This window comes from Rattus rattus, chromosome 12, assembly GCF_011064425.1.
Source record: "Rattus rattus isolate New Zealand chromosome 12, Rrattus_CSIRO_v1, whole genome shotgun sequence".
Lineage (NCBI taxonomy): Eukaryota > Metazoa > Chordata > Mammalia > Rodentia > Muridae > Rattus > Rattus rattus.
The window spans coordinates 67169119-67187411 of NC_046165.1; the positions used below are offsets into that span (position 1 = coordinate 67169119).

At 41.7% G+C, this 18293-nt stretch overlaps 1 protein-coding gene across 1 annotated transcript in view; it reads left to right on the forward strand.

The window, feature by feature from the left end:
• The first annotated feature begins 3738 nt into the window (after positions 1-3738).
• The window catches only part of Xpo4 (exportin 4), an 80753-nt gene continuing 66198 nt past the window's right edge, over positions 3739-18293 (forward strand). Inside the window, exon 1 of the mRNA XM_032917292.1 lies at positions 3739-4099. Coding sequence (XP_032773183.1) covers positions 4031-4099 — 69 coding nt within the window. The 5' untranslated portion in view covers positions 3739-4030. The remainder of the gene's footprint in view (positions 4100-18293) is intronic.

Sequence of the window (18293 nt, forward strand, 5' to 3'; positions counted from 1 at the left end):
CTCCAAGGGCGCCAATATGGCAGAAAGAGCCCCAAGTTGCATTTGGCTGTGGTGTTTCATCACAGCAACAGAACTTTGAGACAGGATAGTCCGACAAGGTGCTTAGAATAGTCTTTGATAAGAAGACTGGAGGGTTAGGGGCTGTAGCTCAGTGGTTCAGCACTTGCCTAGGACGTAAGACTTTGGAGTTGATCTCGGGCATGACAAGAAACCAACAAAACAAGTCTCAAAGTGGAACCTGAGTTTTGTTGTGAGAAAAGTAAGATGTGAATCTTTTCTAGAGGCAGGGATCCTGCCATGAGTGAGGAATAGGGTTCTAGGTAGAATGCTCGCCTTGTGCTAGGCCCTGGGTTTGAGTCTGTGTAGTGTGAAGAGAATGACCCCATTGGCTTACATATTTGAATGCTTAGCCACCAAGAAGGATTAGGAGGTGGAGGACTGTTGGAGTAGGTCTGGCTTTGCTAGAAGAAGTGTGTCATCTGGGGTGGGCTTGAAGTTTTAAAAGCTCATACCAGGCTCACTCTATCTCCCTGCCTGCTGTCCGTGGGTCAGGATGTGATTCTCGGCTACTTCTCTAACAATATGCCTGCCTGCCTACCATTGCCATGCTCTCCACCATGATGGTAATGGACTCACTTCTGAAACTGTAAGTCAGTCCTCAATTACATAGTTTTTTCTTTCTATAATGTACTTATTTTTATGTGCACTGGTGTTTTGTCTATGTATGTTTATGTGAGGGTATTGTATTCTAGAAGTACTGAAAGACCCCCCGGAGCGGGGAGACCCTCACTCAAGTCTCGGGATGATTCGACCCCCCAAGAACTCACGAGAGACCAATCTTGATGCAATCACATGAGGTTTATTGATAGGGACAACAGAAACCAGTGCACTGGGGTCGAGACCGTATCCCACACAAGGGTAGAGGAGTTCGACCTCGAATGGTTGGAAGAAGGGGTATTTAAAGGAAAAACCATACCGAATCACAAGGAAGAACCTCCTGCTTCTCATGATTGTTCTTTTAAGATTTTAATCTAACTTTATGGTTAACCAGTTCCTGCTACTATGGTCAGCTGCTATTATTGTCAGCTAGTTCCTGGAACAAAGTGGCTGAACCAGCTGGTGCAATTACTCTTTCTGTGATCAGCTAGTTCCTGCAATAGGCAGTTCCAGGGCCTGCTTTTGGCTTCAACTTTTGTCTAGGGGGCAATTTTAAACTTTTTCCTTTCAGTACAAACAGTTGTGAGCTGTCATGTGGGTGCTGGGAATTCAATCTGGGTTCTCTAAAAGAGCAGTCAGTGCTCTTAACCACCGAGCCATCTATCTCTTCAGCCTCACATACTTTCCTTTCTAAGACTTGCCTTGGTCATGGTGTCTCTTCATAGCAATAGAGCAGTGACTATGACTAAGACAGTGTTCCAGCACTGCAAAACATTTATAAGTTAAATCTCAATCTTTTTCGAGTATTCAAATACTTCAGTGACCAGTCTTAAAAACTGGGTAACACAATGGCAGAACTGTAAATGTAACTTTTTTTTAAAAGATTTATTTATTATATGTAAGTACACTGTAGCTGTCTTCAGACACACCGGAAGAGGTATCAGATCTCATTACAGATGGTTGTGAGCCACCATGTGGTTGCTGGGATTTGAACTCAGGACCTCTGGAAGAGCAGTCAGTGCTCTCAACCACTGAGCCATCTCTCCAGCCCTATATGTAACTTTTACTGGCCAACTGTAATTGTCATCTTGGAGGCTCACTGCTGAATAAACATCTTTTCTAGCTCTTTCTGAACTCTGGCTGGCTGGTTCAACTCTGCTGTTTTAGCCCAAACTCCTCTTCAAGCTTACAGATTAAAATGGTTTCTCAGCCTGACTGAAGTGCTCTGATTGGCCTCAAACTAACTCTGGCAATCTGTTCCAAACTTCTGCCTCCTTCTTATTCCCCGGCTCCTTCTGTCTTCTCCCTGGAACCTTAAAGAAACATAAACACAGTCCTAAAACCTAACTGAGAAGTGTACAAGAGCGAAAACATCATGAGACATATATGCAATATTAGAAAGTAGCAGAAGAGATAAAAATATTACTTACAGAGTGGATAGCTTTGTTTTATTTGAATGTGCATTGGTGCTTTGCCCTTATGCACCTGCCTTTGCACATCAACCATTAATCAAGAAACTGCCCCACAAATTTGCTCACAGGCTAATTTGATGCAAGTAATATTTCAGTTAAGACCCCTTCCCCTGTGTGCCCAGTTGATAAAAACCAACCAATACAGTGTATGCTATGGCTGTATGGAGGAGGACAAGGGTGCAGAGGTCAGAGGGCAGCTTTACAGTCATTCTCTCTATCTGCTGTGCATTTAGGACTGAAGTTAGGTCCTCACGCTAGTACTTCAAGCTCTTTATCTGCTGAGCAAATTGGCTGGCCCAGGTTCACACAAATCTTAACAGGAAAACCACCATTAGCAGCATTTTAACCAACTTTGCCATCTGACAATGAAATGAAAGGCACTTTACTTCTCAAGCACTAAAACATATCACTAATTTACTCTCTCAAAACTACAGATGTGAAAAAACTCCAAACCAAACAAACAAAAACCAAAATACAACTGGTCATGCCTTTAATGCCAGCACAGAGGAGGCAAAGGCAGGTGGATCTTTGTGTTTGAGGCTGGCCTGGTCTACAGCGTGAATAGAAAAGTCCTCTGGGTTCGGCCCCCCAGCCCCAAAAAAAAAAAACCAAAAAAAAAAAAAAAAAAAAAAGAAAAGTCCTGTTTTTGTTTTTGTTTAAAAGGCTCCGAGGGTGGGTGGGGTGAAGAGAAGAAATTACATCTGTTTCAATAGTGATGCAATTCTGGGGGCTAGAGATGGCTTACTGGTTAAAAGCACTGGTTGCAACTCCAGGGGACTCAGGGTCAATTCCCAGCACCCACAAGGCAGCTTTCAACTGTCTATAACTCCAGTTCCCGGGGATCTGGCACTCTCACACAGACATACATGCACACAAAACTCCAATGCACATAAAGTTAAAAATAAACCATTTAAAAATTAATGCAATTCTATTTCTGAGACACAAAACCTCAAAAGCGTGCTGGGCAGACTTACAAATCTCTGGGGAAACCAGGAAGACTTCAACAGAAGGAACTCACAAACGTGATTTACCCCCAGAAAGCAGAACAGACGATCAACATCAGAAAAGGAAGATGTCAGGTCGAAACAATAAAATGCTTCAACTAGACCACCTCTTTTGAACATTGAACTAGCTAAATGCCAGGTTCACCTCCCTGGACGTAGACTTACAAAAACAAAACCCTAAAGAACTGGAGAGAAGACAGCGCGTTGCAGTTACTGCAACGCACCTTTTCTCGCAGATTCTGTACTTAGCATTGCTATTATAACTTCTGAAGCACAAAGCTGTCGACAGCTGAGCTCTTACTGGATTCAGGAAGCCAGGTGATTAAGGAGAGGGTTTCAATCAAGAAAACCAGGCGAGCCACCCTCGGATGCCCCCTCCTCACAGCAGAAGGAACCACGGAGCGGGAAGCAGGAAACGCTGATTCTGGCCGTAGGCGCCCCTTTAGGAGAGCGCTTCCAAGGCTAAGAGATCCTGCTCCACGATGGACAGCCTACGCTAGCGAAAAGTGCACGGGCAGGACAGCAGCACCGTAACAGGCAGCTACAGGGCTGCGCGGCTTGGATCCAGGACCGCGCGGCCCGCACGCAGCAGGGAACCACGCATGCGCAGAGCCCAGAGCCGCGCGGGATGCCCGGCCACGGCTGACAGAGCCAACCGCCCGGCCTCGCCCGGTGCCGGCTGCCGCCGCCCTCATTCCAGCGCCGCGACCGGGATCACGCTTGTCTCCTCTCAGCTGCTCAGGACTCGGCGGTCCCGTCAGGCCGCTGAGGGCGCGACGCCGACGGCGGCTGCGACAGCCCCGGAGGCGCGAGAGGCGCCGGGGTCGCAGCGGCGATTGGCCGGCTGCGGCGCCTGCTCCCATAATGCAGCGCATGGCGCGTCATTGAAGAGAGACCATGATGGCGGCGGCGCTGGGGCCCCCAGAAGTGATCGCTCAGCTGGAGAACGCGGCCAAAGTTCTGATGGTGAGGACGCCGGGCCCGGAGAACCGCGGGATCAGTGGGACTCCGGCTGGCTTTCCCGGGTCAGGCCTGCCGTCCGCTGGGTTGGTGGCCGGGAAGGGCCTTGGGATGAACCCTGAAGTGGAGATGGTGGTGGCGTGGCGCAGGTTTCTCCATCCTACTTTCCTCCTTCTTGGTTCTTTACTTTCTAGTGCTGTGTACTTCCCTGACCGCCTTGTTTCTCAGCCTGGCACTGGGGTGTAGTGGTGTAAGATGGAGAGTTTCCTGTGCCGCCAGCTTCGCTTTATACCGCGCTGGACAGACTGGGTAGCAGAGCAAGGCACGGGATGAACCCCGCAGGACTTGGGTCAGGGAACATTCTTGGGACTGTGTGCATGACGCTGGGGAGTTGATTCTGTTAGGGGAGGGATGGCATAGTCTGGGTGCTGTTAGCAACCCTGGTTCCCTTGTGCACAGGGTCCCCTAGCTCTTTGCCTGACATGCAGGCAGTTCTGGGTAACCGCAGCAGGCGGCACGTGGACGGACCGGCAGGAGGGAGGCAGGCTAATCTTTAGGACCAAGGTCGTTGGGGCAAAACTTGGTTCAAGACTGAGCTCCTTGTGGGTTTCGCGTTTTGGAAAACTGACTCTGTGGTACTCATTAGCTGAAGTCTTAACAACTACCACTAAATAGTTTGATGAGGGTGTTTGAGCAGGACGAGTCCGAATTATAAACAGTATTCTACACAGGGAGCAAAAGTAAGGATAAACTATGTTCAGTTACTCAATAAACTGTGTGTCTTAATGCTTGCTGGCTCAGCTTGATTTCTTTCTTTCATTCTTTTTTTGTTGTTGTTGTAAATTATATGACGACTGCATTTGTAGACTTTTTTTTTAACGTAGAGGTTTATTACTTGAAATGACTTAGACTTTTTTTTTTTTTAAAAAAGGTTTATTTATTTATTATATATATAGCATCCTGCCTGCATGTAACCTGCAGGCCAGAAGATCTCATTACAGATGGTTGTGAGCCACCATGTGGTTGCTGGGATTTGAACTCAGGACCTCTGGAAGAACAGCCAGTGCTCTTAACCTCTGAGCCATCTCTCCAGCCCGACTTAGACTTTTTAACAACTTTTTCCCACATCTTTCTTTCTTTTTTTTTTTTTTTTTTCCGGAGCTGAGGACCAAACCCTAGGCAAGCGCTCTACCACTGAGCTAAATCCCCAACTAAATGCAGCCAGATTTTTTTACTCTGAACTTTATTACTTTAAGGGTAGTGTTAAGGATTGTTCTGGAGCATCATATTTAAAGATATTTTAGTTAAGACCTGGAGAGACGGCTCAGTAGTTAAGAGTACATGCTGCTCTTCCAGAGGACCTGAGCAGTTTCCCAGGACCTATGTCTGTTGGTTCAGCCAATTTGTAACTCCAGTTCCAGGGGCATCTGCACTGACATGCATGTACCCATATTCATAATTAAAATTAATTTTAAAACATTTAAAAAACAATATTTGAGCCAATTCCAGAGTAGTTATTAGTACTACCCATTAAGTTTTGTCTTCACATACAATGTCAGATGCTTTGGCTTTTAGAAAGTGAGAAGAGGGTTTGGGGAGTTGGCTCAGGGGTTAAAGAGCACTTGTTCCTTTAGCGAGGACCCTGCTCAGTACACGTGATTTACAATGGTCCCTGACTCCAGTTTCAGAGTATCTGATGACCTCCTCAGGCCATGCAGATAAAACACACAAATCTTTTAAAAGTATGGAGTAAAAACTTAAGTTTAATAAAAGTTTACCAAAATCCTCAAATACAGCGCCCCTGAAAATACCAGATTTCCTAGGAGACAGGGTACTGTTTTTAATTAGATTCTGGATCCAAAGAACAGTGCTCCAGTGTTTAAGTTGATAGGTTAATTGATGGTGTTCAGCATTAGCCTGATGGAACTTAGTATTTGTGATTGGCAATGTATCGTTTCTCTTCCTGGTAAGGCTAATTTTTATCAACTGTTTAGAGATGGGTAAGAAAAATGATACTACTGTTGTGTTGAGTGCTAGAGTTTGGGTTCTATATTATGAATCCTGTAGTAGCTTTGCACTGTTGAGAGAAACAGGTTCAAAGCAGTAGGTCACGGGAAATGTAGTGATGAAACTGATCCATTGCTTAGTTCAACCAGATTCCCATTTCAGAATTTAGAATTCAGGCTAGGTTAGAACTCATTATGTTTGTAGCCCATGCTGGCCTTGACATTTTTGTGTCACTGCTTCAGGCTTCAGTGCTGCATCACAGGCATGAGCTACAATCCTATCACCTCTGGAAGAGCAGTCAGTGCTCCTAACTGCTGAGCCATCTCTCCAGCCCAGTCCTATAAATTTTTAACTGTTAATTTTTAGTTCAACATGTTATTTCTCAATATGGTCCTTTTAAGGTTATGGAGTAAGATGTCAAACACGAAGTATTATAACAGACCTATAGGGTGACAGATATATATAAAAGCTTAGTGAAATGGGTCACTGGGTAAAGGTTCTTGCCACCAAGCTGTGTGTGACCTGAGTTGGATCCCCAGAAACCACATGGTAGGAAAAAGATTTTTGTCTGAAAGGTATTAATAGGGGATGTTTTCTGTAAACACTGCTTGCTAGGAAATACATTTAAAGGTAGATGAGCTAGAATGGTCAAGGGCTATTGTAAGTTAGTCATGATAACCAAGTAAAGTTAGATAACTCTGAAAACCTTGTGGAAATGGGACGTGGTTGTTTTGTTTCAAGACGATCTCATTTTGTAATCTTAGCTTGGAATGCCCTGGGTAGATACGTGGCCTGCCTCTGCCACCAAGCACTGGAATTAAAGTGTGTACCACTGCACTCAATGGGGGAAAATGGTTTTGTTTTGAGACAGGGCCTGTCCTGGAACTTGCTCTGTGGTCCATTCTAGCCTTGAACTTTCTGTCTCCTTGCCTCAGCCTCCTGAGTGCTGGGGTTATAGGTATGTACCACCTTGCCTGGAGAAGTATTTAAATACACGTCCCAAATTTGCTTGAGGATGGTAGCTGTTTTACAGAGTAAAACCAATCATACTTCCTATGCTAACATTCTCTTCATTGAGAGTTTTTTTGGCTTCAAATTTAACCTAAATGTAGTCTTAAAACTTGATATCGAAAATACATATTATATCACAAATTATAGCAAAAATACTGGACTGTATTATTTTAAAGTAAATCAATATACAAATATTTCCCACCCCATTTCCTCTTATGTAATCTGCACAACAGTTTAAATATTTTCCTTTTCCACTGGCTTTTTTTTTTTTTTTTTTTTTGGTTTTTTTTTCGGGGCTGGGGCACAAACCCAGGGCCTTGTGCTTCCTAGGCAAGCAAGCGCTCTACCACTGAGCTAAATCCCCAACTCCTTCCACTGGCTTTTACAATACATTTTATGGTTTTTCCTACTTTATTTATTCATTCATTTTTTCATCAATGATGATATACTATGAGAATTATCCCTGACTTGTCCTAGCAATACCATTCTGAACAGTAACAACTCAAGCTATACAGAAGTATGGACTATGAGGGCAATTACAAATTCCCTGAGCTGTTCCTGCCACTCTTCAGCAATGGCTGTTTCTCCAGTCTCCATGGGGAACATCTCTAGCATTAGAAAAACATATATACAGGCCTTCCTGCTATGGTAGCTGGAGCACTTAGGAAGCAGAAGAAGGAGAATCTCTGTGTTGGGACTAGTCTTAGAGAGTTCTAGGACAGCCAAGGCTACACTGTAGGAGGACCCTGTTCCTAAGAACTAAAATAAAAAAACAGCAAACAAAAAATATATCAAGAAGAATAGCTATGAAAATAACCAAGAACTTTTTTGTTTTTAATTTTAAGACAGGGTCTCTATACAATCCTGTCCTGTCCTGGAACTCACTACATAGACTAGGCTCACCTTGAACTCAACCTAGATCCACCTGCCTCTGCTTCCCAAGTAAGTGCTGGGATTAAAGGCATGCACCACCACACCTGTCCACCAAGAACATTTTTAAAGCAAAAATGAAGGGTCTTCAGACTCGACGTGCCACTTACTAAAGTGTGCATAGAAACTACACTAACTGAACTGTGGGTGCATTGGCATGGAAGGAGTAGAATGTTGTAACAGGATTATCCAAAGCAAGTAATTCGCTGGCGCTTTAAACCGTCAACATGAGGGGAATAGACTCTGCTGGTAGAAGTATAAAATAGGACAAATTATGATAAAAGGTTTGCATTGAGTTCCAGAAACCTTAAAAATTCGTAAATTTTTTTCTCCTGCATTTATTCAGTCTATACAAGTAAACTGGTATTCTATGATAGTTAATGAAACTTTTTTTTTTTTTTCTTTTTTTTCGGGGCTGGGGACCGAACCCAGGACCTTGCGCTTCTTAGGCAAGCGGTCTACCACTGAGCCAAATCCCCAACCCCAAAGCACCTTGAGTTTTTTTTTTTTTTTTTTTTTTTTTTTCAGAGCTGGGGACCGAACCCAGGGCCTTGCGTTTGCTAGGCAAGCGCTCTACCACTGAGCTAAATCCCCAAGAAATTTTATGGAATTAAAAAATGTAGATCTTGGGGGAGGGGAGAAAAAAAGAAAAAAATGTAGATCTAATAATATGCAGTGGGTGTTTTTTGGGGGGGGCACAGTTTGAGACCAGATCATTTTATGTAGCCCTGGGTGTCTTGGAACTCCCTACATAGATAGGGCTGCTGCAGATTCACAGAGATGTCTGTGTGCCACCACGCCCAGCCTGATTTTTTTTTTTTTTTAGATTTATTTATTTATTTATTTATTTATTTATTTATTTATTTATTTATATGAGTACAGTGTCACTGTCTTCAGACACACCAGAAGAGGGCATCAGATCCCATTACAGATGGTTGTGAGCCACCATGTGATTGCTGGGAATTGAACTCAGGCCCTCTGGAAGAGCAGTCAGTGCTCTTAACCGCTGAGCCATCTCTCCAGCCCGATTTTTTTTTTTTTTTTAAATGGAAGGATCTGAGTGGACATGGAAAGATGTTCAAGTGAGGTAGAGGTACAGAAAAGAATTTGTCCCATTTTGGTTTCTTTAAAAAATACAAAATCTAGCAGGATATGGTAGTTCATGCCTTTAATCTCAGCACTTTGGGAGGTGGAGATCTCTGGATCTCTGAGTTTGAGGTCAGCCTGGTCTGCCACTGCAAGCAGTAGTTCCAACCTTAGTGCTGTGGCTGTCTAATACATGTTATTTTCATTGCTGCTTCATATTGTAATTTTGCTACTGTTATGAATTGTAATGCAAATATCTGATATGTAAAAGGGTCATTCAACCCTTCAAGGGGTCTGGAACCACAGGCTGAGAACCACTGACAGTTCTGGGACAGCCAAAGCTACATAGTGAGACCCGGTCTCAAAAACCAAAAGAAAAGAAAAGAAGAGGAAGACGAGGAGGAGGAGGAGGAAGAAGAGGGGGAGGAGGAAGAAGATGACTGTGACCACTTGTATTTGGGTCTCCATAGAACAGCACTGGAAGGTCTGCACTAAATTGTTCAGAATGGGAGTGGAGTGTGATTGATGTCGCAAGAGCCCCCAATTTCTGTTTTAATACGTAATTTGAAATTTTTATAGTATAAAACATTACTTGAATCTACATGCTCTTAACTGCTATACTATCTCTTTAGCCCCCCCAGAATTAATTTTTTTTAGTTGATAATTGTATGGGGGGGGACCAGGTGATGCTTAAATACATGCATATATGTACATATATATTCTGTAATACTCAAATCAAGGTCTTTTATCCTAAAGAAAATTAGAAGTGTGTCATATTTTACACTAAGGCTGGGTTTGTAGTGTTGCATTTGTAGGTCAGGTTATTCTGTTTCCATGGATTTGTGTAATTGCCACTAGTTTAGCATAATATTGTCAACAAAATGCCTTTCAAGTGAGGAAAAGTTAATAGAAAGAAGATAGGGACTTATTCTGTATTCAGTTGTAATTGTGAGAAAAGTTAGGTCACCTCTAAATAACAGTATTTCAGAGTAGAGCCTTTCAAAGTTTAGACTGTACAATAGACTCAGCAGAGTTGTTGGCCCTGCTTTACATCCGTGCTGTGAAGCTGGTCCCACCAAGAGTCTTCTTTTCCTCCCAGGGCTGGCTACGTAATTCGCAGGGCCCAGAGCAAATGGAAATGTTAAAGAGGAGATTGAAAGTGCTGCTGAGGGGTTGGGGATTTAGCTCAGTGGTACAGCGCTTGCCTAGGGGAAGCACAAGGCCCTGGTTGGGTCCCCAGCTCCGAAAAAAAAAGAACCAAAAAAAAAAAAAAAAAAAGAAAGTGCTGAAGGTCGCAAGTGCAAAGCATTTTCTTGTTAAATCTTTCATTATGAAGCAGGTGGCAGGAGAGATGGCTTAGTTGGTGAAGTGCTCATTGGGCAAACACGAGGACCTCTCCATTCAGTTTCCCAAAAGGCAGAGGCAGAAGTGCATGTCCGTAACTCAGCACTGGGCAGACGCAGACAAGCAGTCCCTGGAGCTTGTTTCCCAGCCGGTTTCAACAGTTGACGAGCTCTGGGTTCAAATAGACCTTGTCTCAAACAGGACAAGATGGAAAGCGGTAGAGGAAAACATCACCCTCTGGTCTCCACGAAACACCTGTGCATGTGCATAAAGAATAACACACTATGCACATATATGTAATAGTAATTATGAGTAAGATCAGTCACAGGACATGGTATTTTGGTATCAGCGATGTTTAAAAAATAATTACTACTATTAACTTTATATGTAAGGGTGTTTTGCCTATATGTATGTCTATGCACCGTTTGCATGCTGAGGTCAAAAAAGGATGTCAGATTCCCTAGAACTGGAGTTTAAATAAGGTTGTGAGCCACCTTATTGAGAATTGAACCTGGGTCCTTTGGAAGAGCAGTCAGTACTCTTTACACTGAGGCATCTCTCCAGGCCTCATGATTTTTATATAATATAGTTGATGTGATGTCTTGATTGGTCATGTCTTTCTATAAATGTATTAATTTTTTTTTGGTTGTATTTTGTTGTTTTCTTTGGAGGTAAGATATCACTATGTAGTCTTTCTGGCTGGCCTGGAACACAGAGGAGGCTGACCTTGAACTCTAGAGATACATGTGCCATGTGTTTTCAAAATTCTTTTCGTGGGGCTGGGGATTTAGCTCAGTGGTAGAGCGCTTATCTAGGAAGCACAAGGCCCTGGGTTCGGTCCCCAGCTCCGAAAAAAAGAACCAAAAAAAAAAAAAAAATTCTTTTCGCAAGTTCATCTTGAGAGTTGAAAGTGGCATCAGTGGCTCTTGCCAAACATCACTGCAGTTTTCTTCTTTCAGAAAGATATTTCTGCTGTGCGTCTGTTAGTACAGCTGCTGCATTTTAAAGGTAGTAACAGCGCAGCTTTCTAGTTAATTATTTTGAAGTATTAAGCACGTTTAGAGCTGATGATTCTTGCAGATTTTTATAAAATTTTTAACTATACAAATCAGTCTTATGTAAGTTTGAATTTAGTTTAGATGTAAATGTACATAGTCTTTTTGTTTTTCTTCTGACAGCTGTTGGTAGAAGTCATATAGTACATTCTTAGAGAGTCACTACATGAGTTATAGAATTAAAAGTCCCTGATTATATATCTTGCTGTTTTATCTTCAGTTATAAGAAAATAATTTTGAACTTCTTCCTCATTAGAAATTAGGTCAGGTAAAATATCACCATAGGCCGGTGGGATAGCTACAGTGGTAGAGCTCTTACCCAGTGTGCATGAGGCTCTGTGTTTAAAACTAATTTCTCCATTTCTAAGCTTTTAGTTACTTGCATTTTTTGGTGGAAATGCAAAACCAGTGTTTGTAAACTGAAGAACTCTAGTGATTCCTTGAAGTGATTAATTCTCTTTGTTCTATAATTTATTGACCCAAGTTCACCGAGTGTGGGTGACAGTTCCTGTCCAGGCACTCAGGTTTTAGTTAGGGGTAGGGATTAGGGTTAGGCCCTGGTGATAGATAGGCAAGATGGTTTCCCACTGTAGGTTCCTGCATAGTCTGTGTATGAAGTACCCTAGCATTTCACTGTTGCCAGTCAGGCCTAGGTCTCACCTCAGCCACCCGAGAGACCTTGGTCCCCCAGTTTACTCTGAAGTGTATACACACATAGTTGGTCACCATCTGTTTTAACAATTCATACATCTTGTTGTCTGTTGGGCTTTGCTTAGAAAACACAAGTTCCTAAGCACTTCAGGACATCAATAATGATGAGAGTGGGGCCCTGTGTGACTGTGTAGAATGCCCGCCCCTGAAGCCTGCTTGGCTCTTGCATTACGAAGCCATCCATCTGTCACCACTGATTGGCTCTCTTCCAGAGCCTTATTTATCTCTGTTCAGTTGACTTAAGATGCCCCTCTCTGACTTTTGCCTACTTAACACTTTATTTCTCTGTTCCTGTAGTTTATTTTGGTCTAGACTAATGCTTGTTTGTGTCCCCCCCTCCCCCATCCCCCACTTTGGTAATGTTTTTAAGCATGCAGTGATGCACACTGTGACTGTTGCTGACTGATGCAGCTAGCACAAAGCCCCTACAGCATTAAGGGGTCATGTGAATTGCTAACTCACTTTCGTCCTGCAGCATCAAACTTATGGAGGTCACATCATGTGCATTTGATAGTCATTTGAGGGGGAAATATTTGAGCAGAGTACTGTAGGGGAAGGCAGAAGTGCTGTGAGAGAGTCTGGAGACAGACTTCGCAGGTTTGACCAGACCCATTTTTCATCCAAAGGGCAACAGCAGGCTTTGGATAAGGTACTCAGTTGCCATGCTTCTTAGAGCCCTTCTCCCTCTGCCAGTCTCTGTGGCCCCTCCACTTTTCTCAGTTCTTGCTGTTTTCCACCCCAACACAAGGCATTTCATAAACAGTTCATTCTGCCTAAAGAGTGTTCTTAGCTTTTCAGGGAAGCCTTTGTTGACCTGGAAGGTAAGATTCACCTTTTCTATACTGACCTACGTTCAGAACTGCCTATGTGTTATTTGATCAATACTGGTCTCCCTTGTTAGACCTTGTTAGACCAAATATTTTTAGTTTGGACTTTTCTTTGAAGTTGATGTCTAGCATCTGGTACAAGGTTTGTCTTAGAGTAGTTGCTTTAGGATATGTTAATGAAGAAAAAAGTAATTAAATGCAGAAGGGAGTAGGATGTTGTGACCTGGAGGAAACAGGCAACTGTGGCCTGTACTAAGTCCTTTTTGTCACCATAATTACCTTGAGTTTGCTCATTGGTGGGACTTAGGAGTTGTGGAAAGTAGTGAGATTCTGAACAAGGTTGGGGCAGGGAATATATTAATTTTAATTTTTTTAATGCCAAAATAACTAATGAAGGAGAAATGACTCTGTGTGTGTGTGTGTGTGTGTGTGTGTGTGTGTGTGTGTGTGTGTGTGTGTGTACATATATTTGGGGAAGGTGAGAATTAATTCATCAAGCAGGCTTAGACTTTGTTTTCTCAACGTTCATCTTAAAAATTAATAAAAACTTTATTGTAATCTATAATATAGCCATGTTTTGGGCTAGAGAGATGGCTCAGCAGCTAAGAGCATTGGCTACTCTTCCAGAGGTCCTGAGTTCAAATCCCAGCAACTGCATGATGACTTACAACATCTGTATTGGGATCTGATGCCCTCTTCCGGTGTGTCTGAAGACAGCTACAGTGTACTCATATACGTAAAGTAAATAAATATTTAAAAAAATATAGCCATGTTTAATTATGAAGTTATTTACTTTCACTATCAGGGTCATCGTAGAAAAGTCACACTGTGTATGTGTGTGTAAAAGTACAAGTTGAAAATGTATTGAAGCTATGGGAACTAAAAGGCAGTATAATAAGGTCTAGAATGTCTGTTTTTGTTTGTTTTGTTAACAGTGATGGCTTGGGATATTTAGCAAGTTAGTTAGCCATGGTATCTGTTTCTCAACTATAGTAGGGTAATGAATGGGACTGGAGACTTGGCTGAGTGGCTAAAAACAGGCACGCTCTTGAAGAGGACCTAACTTCAGGTCCCAGCACCTATGTTAAGTGACTCACAACCTCCTTTAACTTCAGCCCTAGGGGAATCCTATACCTCTGGCTTCTTACACACCCACACAGAGACGTGGTTACAATTGAAATAAATCTTACAAAATTAAAAAACAGGGAATAAAGCAAAATTGTCTAGTAAGTTTTTTCACTGCTCTGATAAACCTGTGTTTTCATCTTAACATTTTATAATTTATAATTAACATTTATAAGTTTTGTGTTTCAGTTTTAAAACTTAAATTCTCCTATATATAAGGTGAGTTTATTACTTTGTACAATGTATATAAAGATCTGGTTTTGTTTCTTCTTCTTTTTTTTTTTTTTTTTAGATTTATTATTTATTTCTTGTTTGTGAGTACACTGTTTCCCTCTTCAGACACACCAGAAGAGGGCGTCAGATCCCATTACAGATGGTTGTGAGCCACCATGTGGTTGCTGGGATTTGAACTCAGGACCTCTGGAAGAGCAGCCAGTGCTCTTAACCACTGAACCATCTCACCAGACCCTGGTTTTATTTCTTTAAGATATCTAATTATTACTGTTCCACCACCAATTCAACTTTCCCTCATTGATGTGTCTTACTTTGGTCTGTAGCTGGGGAATCTCTCTGCTCTTCTGTTTTCCTTTTGCTTCTTGGGGGTGGAGGGAGGTACGTGTGTTAAAATCTTTGCTCTAAGGCTAAGTTTTAACCATTCATTCTTTCAGAAGTGTCTGCTGCTTTGGCAAGCTTCTCCTTATCCTTTTTCAAAATTCTACTCTGCCCTTTTCATGTAGTTAAGATTGTACAGCTGTAGAAACCTTGCTCAGCTTTTTTAACGGGATTATATTGTTTAATTTTGAGAGACCTGTATGGTTACTTTTTTTTTTTTTTTTTTTTTTTTTGGTTCTTTTTTCGGAGCTGGGGACCGAACCCAGGGCCTTGCACTTCCTAGGCAAGCGCTCTACCACTGAGCTAAGTCCCCAACCCCCTGTATGGTTACTTTTAAGAGTAGGTCTTATGTTACTGACTAATCTTTACCAGTGGGAATCTGAAATGCAAATAAGTTATCGATTCTTGAGATCTCCCTATGAATATGCTGCAGAGATGGGATTGGAAGCCAGGCTTCTCTGATTGGATATCCCATTCTTGTCATCAAGTGATATTTAAGGCTGTGTAAAGGGGCTATGAGCTAGTGTAGAATTGTCTGCAATCAGGAAAAAATTAAGACAGTCAGGGAAGAGGAGAGATTCACAAATACATAAATAAGGCTGTGTGGGAAAGAGGAGGGCTGAGTTAAGACAAAGATGTGAGGAGTATTTTGTAACAGATTGGAGAAGGTGGTAGAAGATGAAGGGAGTCTGAGTGGAAAGCTCAGCATCCTGGGAGGCTTTTAACATGGGTCTCATGTGTTGTCAAGCTTGGCTCTCGGTATGGACTCAGTTTTTCTTTATTTTTAATTTTTTTAACTTTGAAAGTAAGAACAAGATCATTTCTGGGAGAAAGTCTGTCTGAGAGGAAAACAGTTGGTAGGACAACTTTGGAAAATGTATGACTCTGACTTGTTAGTTATGACTCTGACTTGTTAGCAGAAAAAGACAGTGCCTCAAATCTGTAGACCTTCTTGTAGAGCACCATTAAACATGCCCATTCATTCATTCATTCATTCATTCATTCAATTAGTTATTTAATTATTTGGGTTTTATGGTTATGTTGCTTTTTGAGAGAAGAGCTCACTATCAGACTGGCCTCGAACACATAGAAATCTTCCTGCCTCTGCCTCCTAGTGCTGTGAGACAGGGTCCCCCTATGTAGACCAGGCTGGCCTGGAACTCAGAGTGTCATCTGATTTCTGGGTGCTGGAATAATAGAATAAATGTAAAGTATCAAAATATCATTTTATAGGAGTAGTTTTAAATTTAAATAGGAGCAGTTGTAAGAGCCAAAGTTTCAAGAAAATATAAAGGGAAAACTGAAAATTAAATAAATTCTAATTGAACTCTTCACTGATTAAGTCAAAGGCTACTAATATTTGTGTGTTTTGTTTGGGTGGCACAACTGTCATTTTGTAATTAGAACATGAATCCATCTATTAAAAATATACAAAAGTGTTAATTATGTATTAATGGTATAACTTCAAACCATGTCTTCTTTTACTTTCATAGTGTTTCTTTTGTCTACAAATAGCACCTGATTATTCAGTAGGAGTTTTAGTGTTCTGCCTTTTTAATGACCTGTACATAATGGTATATATAAAAAGCTAAGAATCTTAGCATATTCTACTAGACATCTGAGAGGCAGAACTCAGTATTTATCCCTGGGATAAGGTTTGTTTGTTTTGTTTTGTTTTGTTTTTGTGAGATAGGGTTTTTCTGTGTAGCCTCGGCTGTATTGGACCTCACTCTGTAGACCAGGCTGGCCTCGAATTCAGAGATTGACCTGCCTCTGCCTACCTAGTGCTGGGATTAAAGGCGTGTACTACTGCTACCCAGCCCTGGGATAAGTTTTAATGTACTGTGCATTTGAGGTCAAATTCTGGTTGTGATTCTTACTGACTTGGCAATCATGGGGATTTAGCAATTTCTAAATCTTAGTTTTTCCATTTAAAAGAAGGAAGATAATTCCTATAAGGATGTTTCTGGAATTAATGAGTTAATATAGGAAAAGAATTTGGCATTCTGCCTGACAGTTTTTTTTTTCCTTTTTGTTTTTTTTTTTTTTTCAGAGCTGGGAACCGAACCCAGGGCCTTGCGCTTCCTAGGCAAGCGCTCTACCACTGAGCTAAATCCCTAACCCCCTGCCTGACAGTTTTATAATGATTGTAATGTTATGACTATTACTTACAGTTTAGAACACATTCATTGCTTCCTAGGCAAAGAGCGGAAGGTCTGTAGAATGGGGTTTGGAATTGGTTGGTGTTCTGAAGGAAGGCTTAGCAGCATGGTAGTAGCAGTGATTAGAATGAATTGGTGGATGGAGGGCTTATGAACTCTGTGATTGATTCCTGCCTTGTCTTATAGAATCATGTAAGTGCATTTCTCGCTCTGGCATGGTGCTAAGAATATTCCATGTCAAATACATCTGAATAGAAGGCATTCAAAGACTTTGAACCCGCCATGTATATTGAGCACACTAAAACACTATGCATGCCATTTATCATTTAACCCCTGCATTAGTAAGTAATCTCTAGAATTCCAGTTTAGGATTCTTTTGGCTTTGAGTTGCTGTAGGTTTTTACCAGATTTTGTAAACTGATAACTGCTTGTCTGTGCTGGTGGGACGGTGAAGTTGGGGAAAGGAATGTCAGTATTTTTGTGTTGGGTTTTGTGAGCTCTGGGTCTTCTGATAAGCCTGTATTTGTAGGAACATACTGTTTCCGCCCTTCCTGGACCTTATTTTCCTGAAGCTCCTGAGATTGGTGTCTTGCCATCACTGACCTCTGCTGCCATCTCCCATTGCCTCCACGGCTTATACCTTTTATCCCAAATGTGCAGTGTGAGCTTTTACTGTTGTTGTCAATGAGAGAAAATAAATAGTTGCTAAAAAGTCTCTTGTTACCATTCTTTACTGAGCTTTGCAGACCATTTAGAACATTTCCGTGTCTGAATTGGGTCCTTGAAGAAGACTTAAGGAAGTCCGCTCTTCTACTTTGAGCTATCTAAGAACTTAGTTCAGTGAGAATCCTTCAGTCATACTGCCTGAATTTGATTTCTAGTTCAAACTTCTATTCTAGTATGTCCCTGAGCATATTTAATGACATTCTCTGTAGCTTAGTTTCCTTATGAAACACAGAGGCAACATGCAAGAGGTACATTTTAGGATAGTCAGTGAACCTCTAAAATCTGTAGTTACTATTAGTTCTTCCTGTATAGTTTTCCTCACATATTCCTATCTACGATAAAGTGTACTTTATAAATAAGATCCAGAAATCAATAATAATTATAGTGAGACAGAGAAGTTATGACAGCGTGCTGTCTTAAAATTGCTACCATCATAACATTACTTTTGTGTTTTGGGCTATTGTTCAGGAAAATAAATTTTGCTTGAACATAAACACTGGCATACTGCGACATTTGGTCTGATTACCAAGGTGACTGCTAGGAGACAAATGAGCGGGTAGTGCATGAGTGAGGCAAAGGTGATTTTGCATCTCTGGCTGGATGA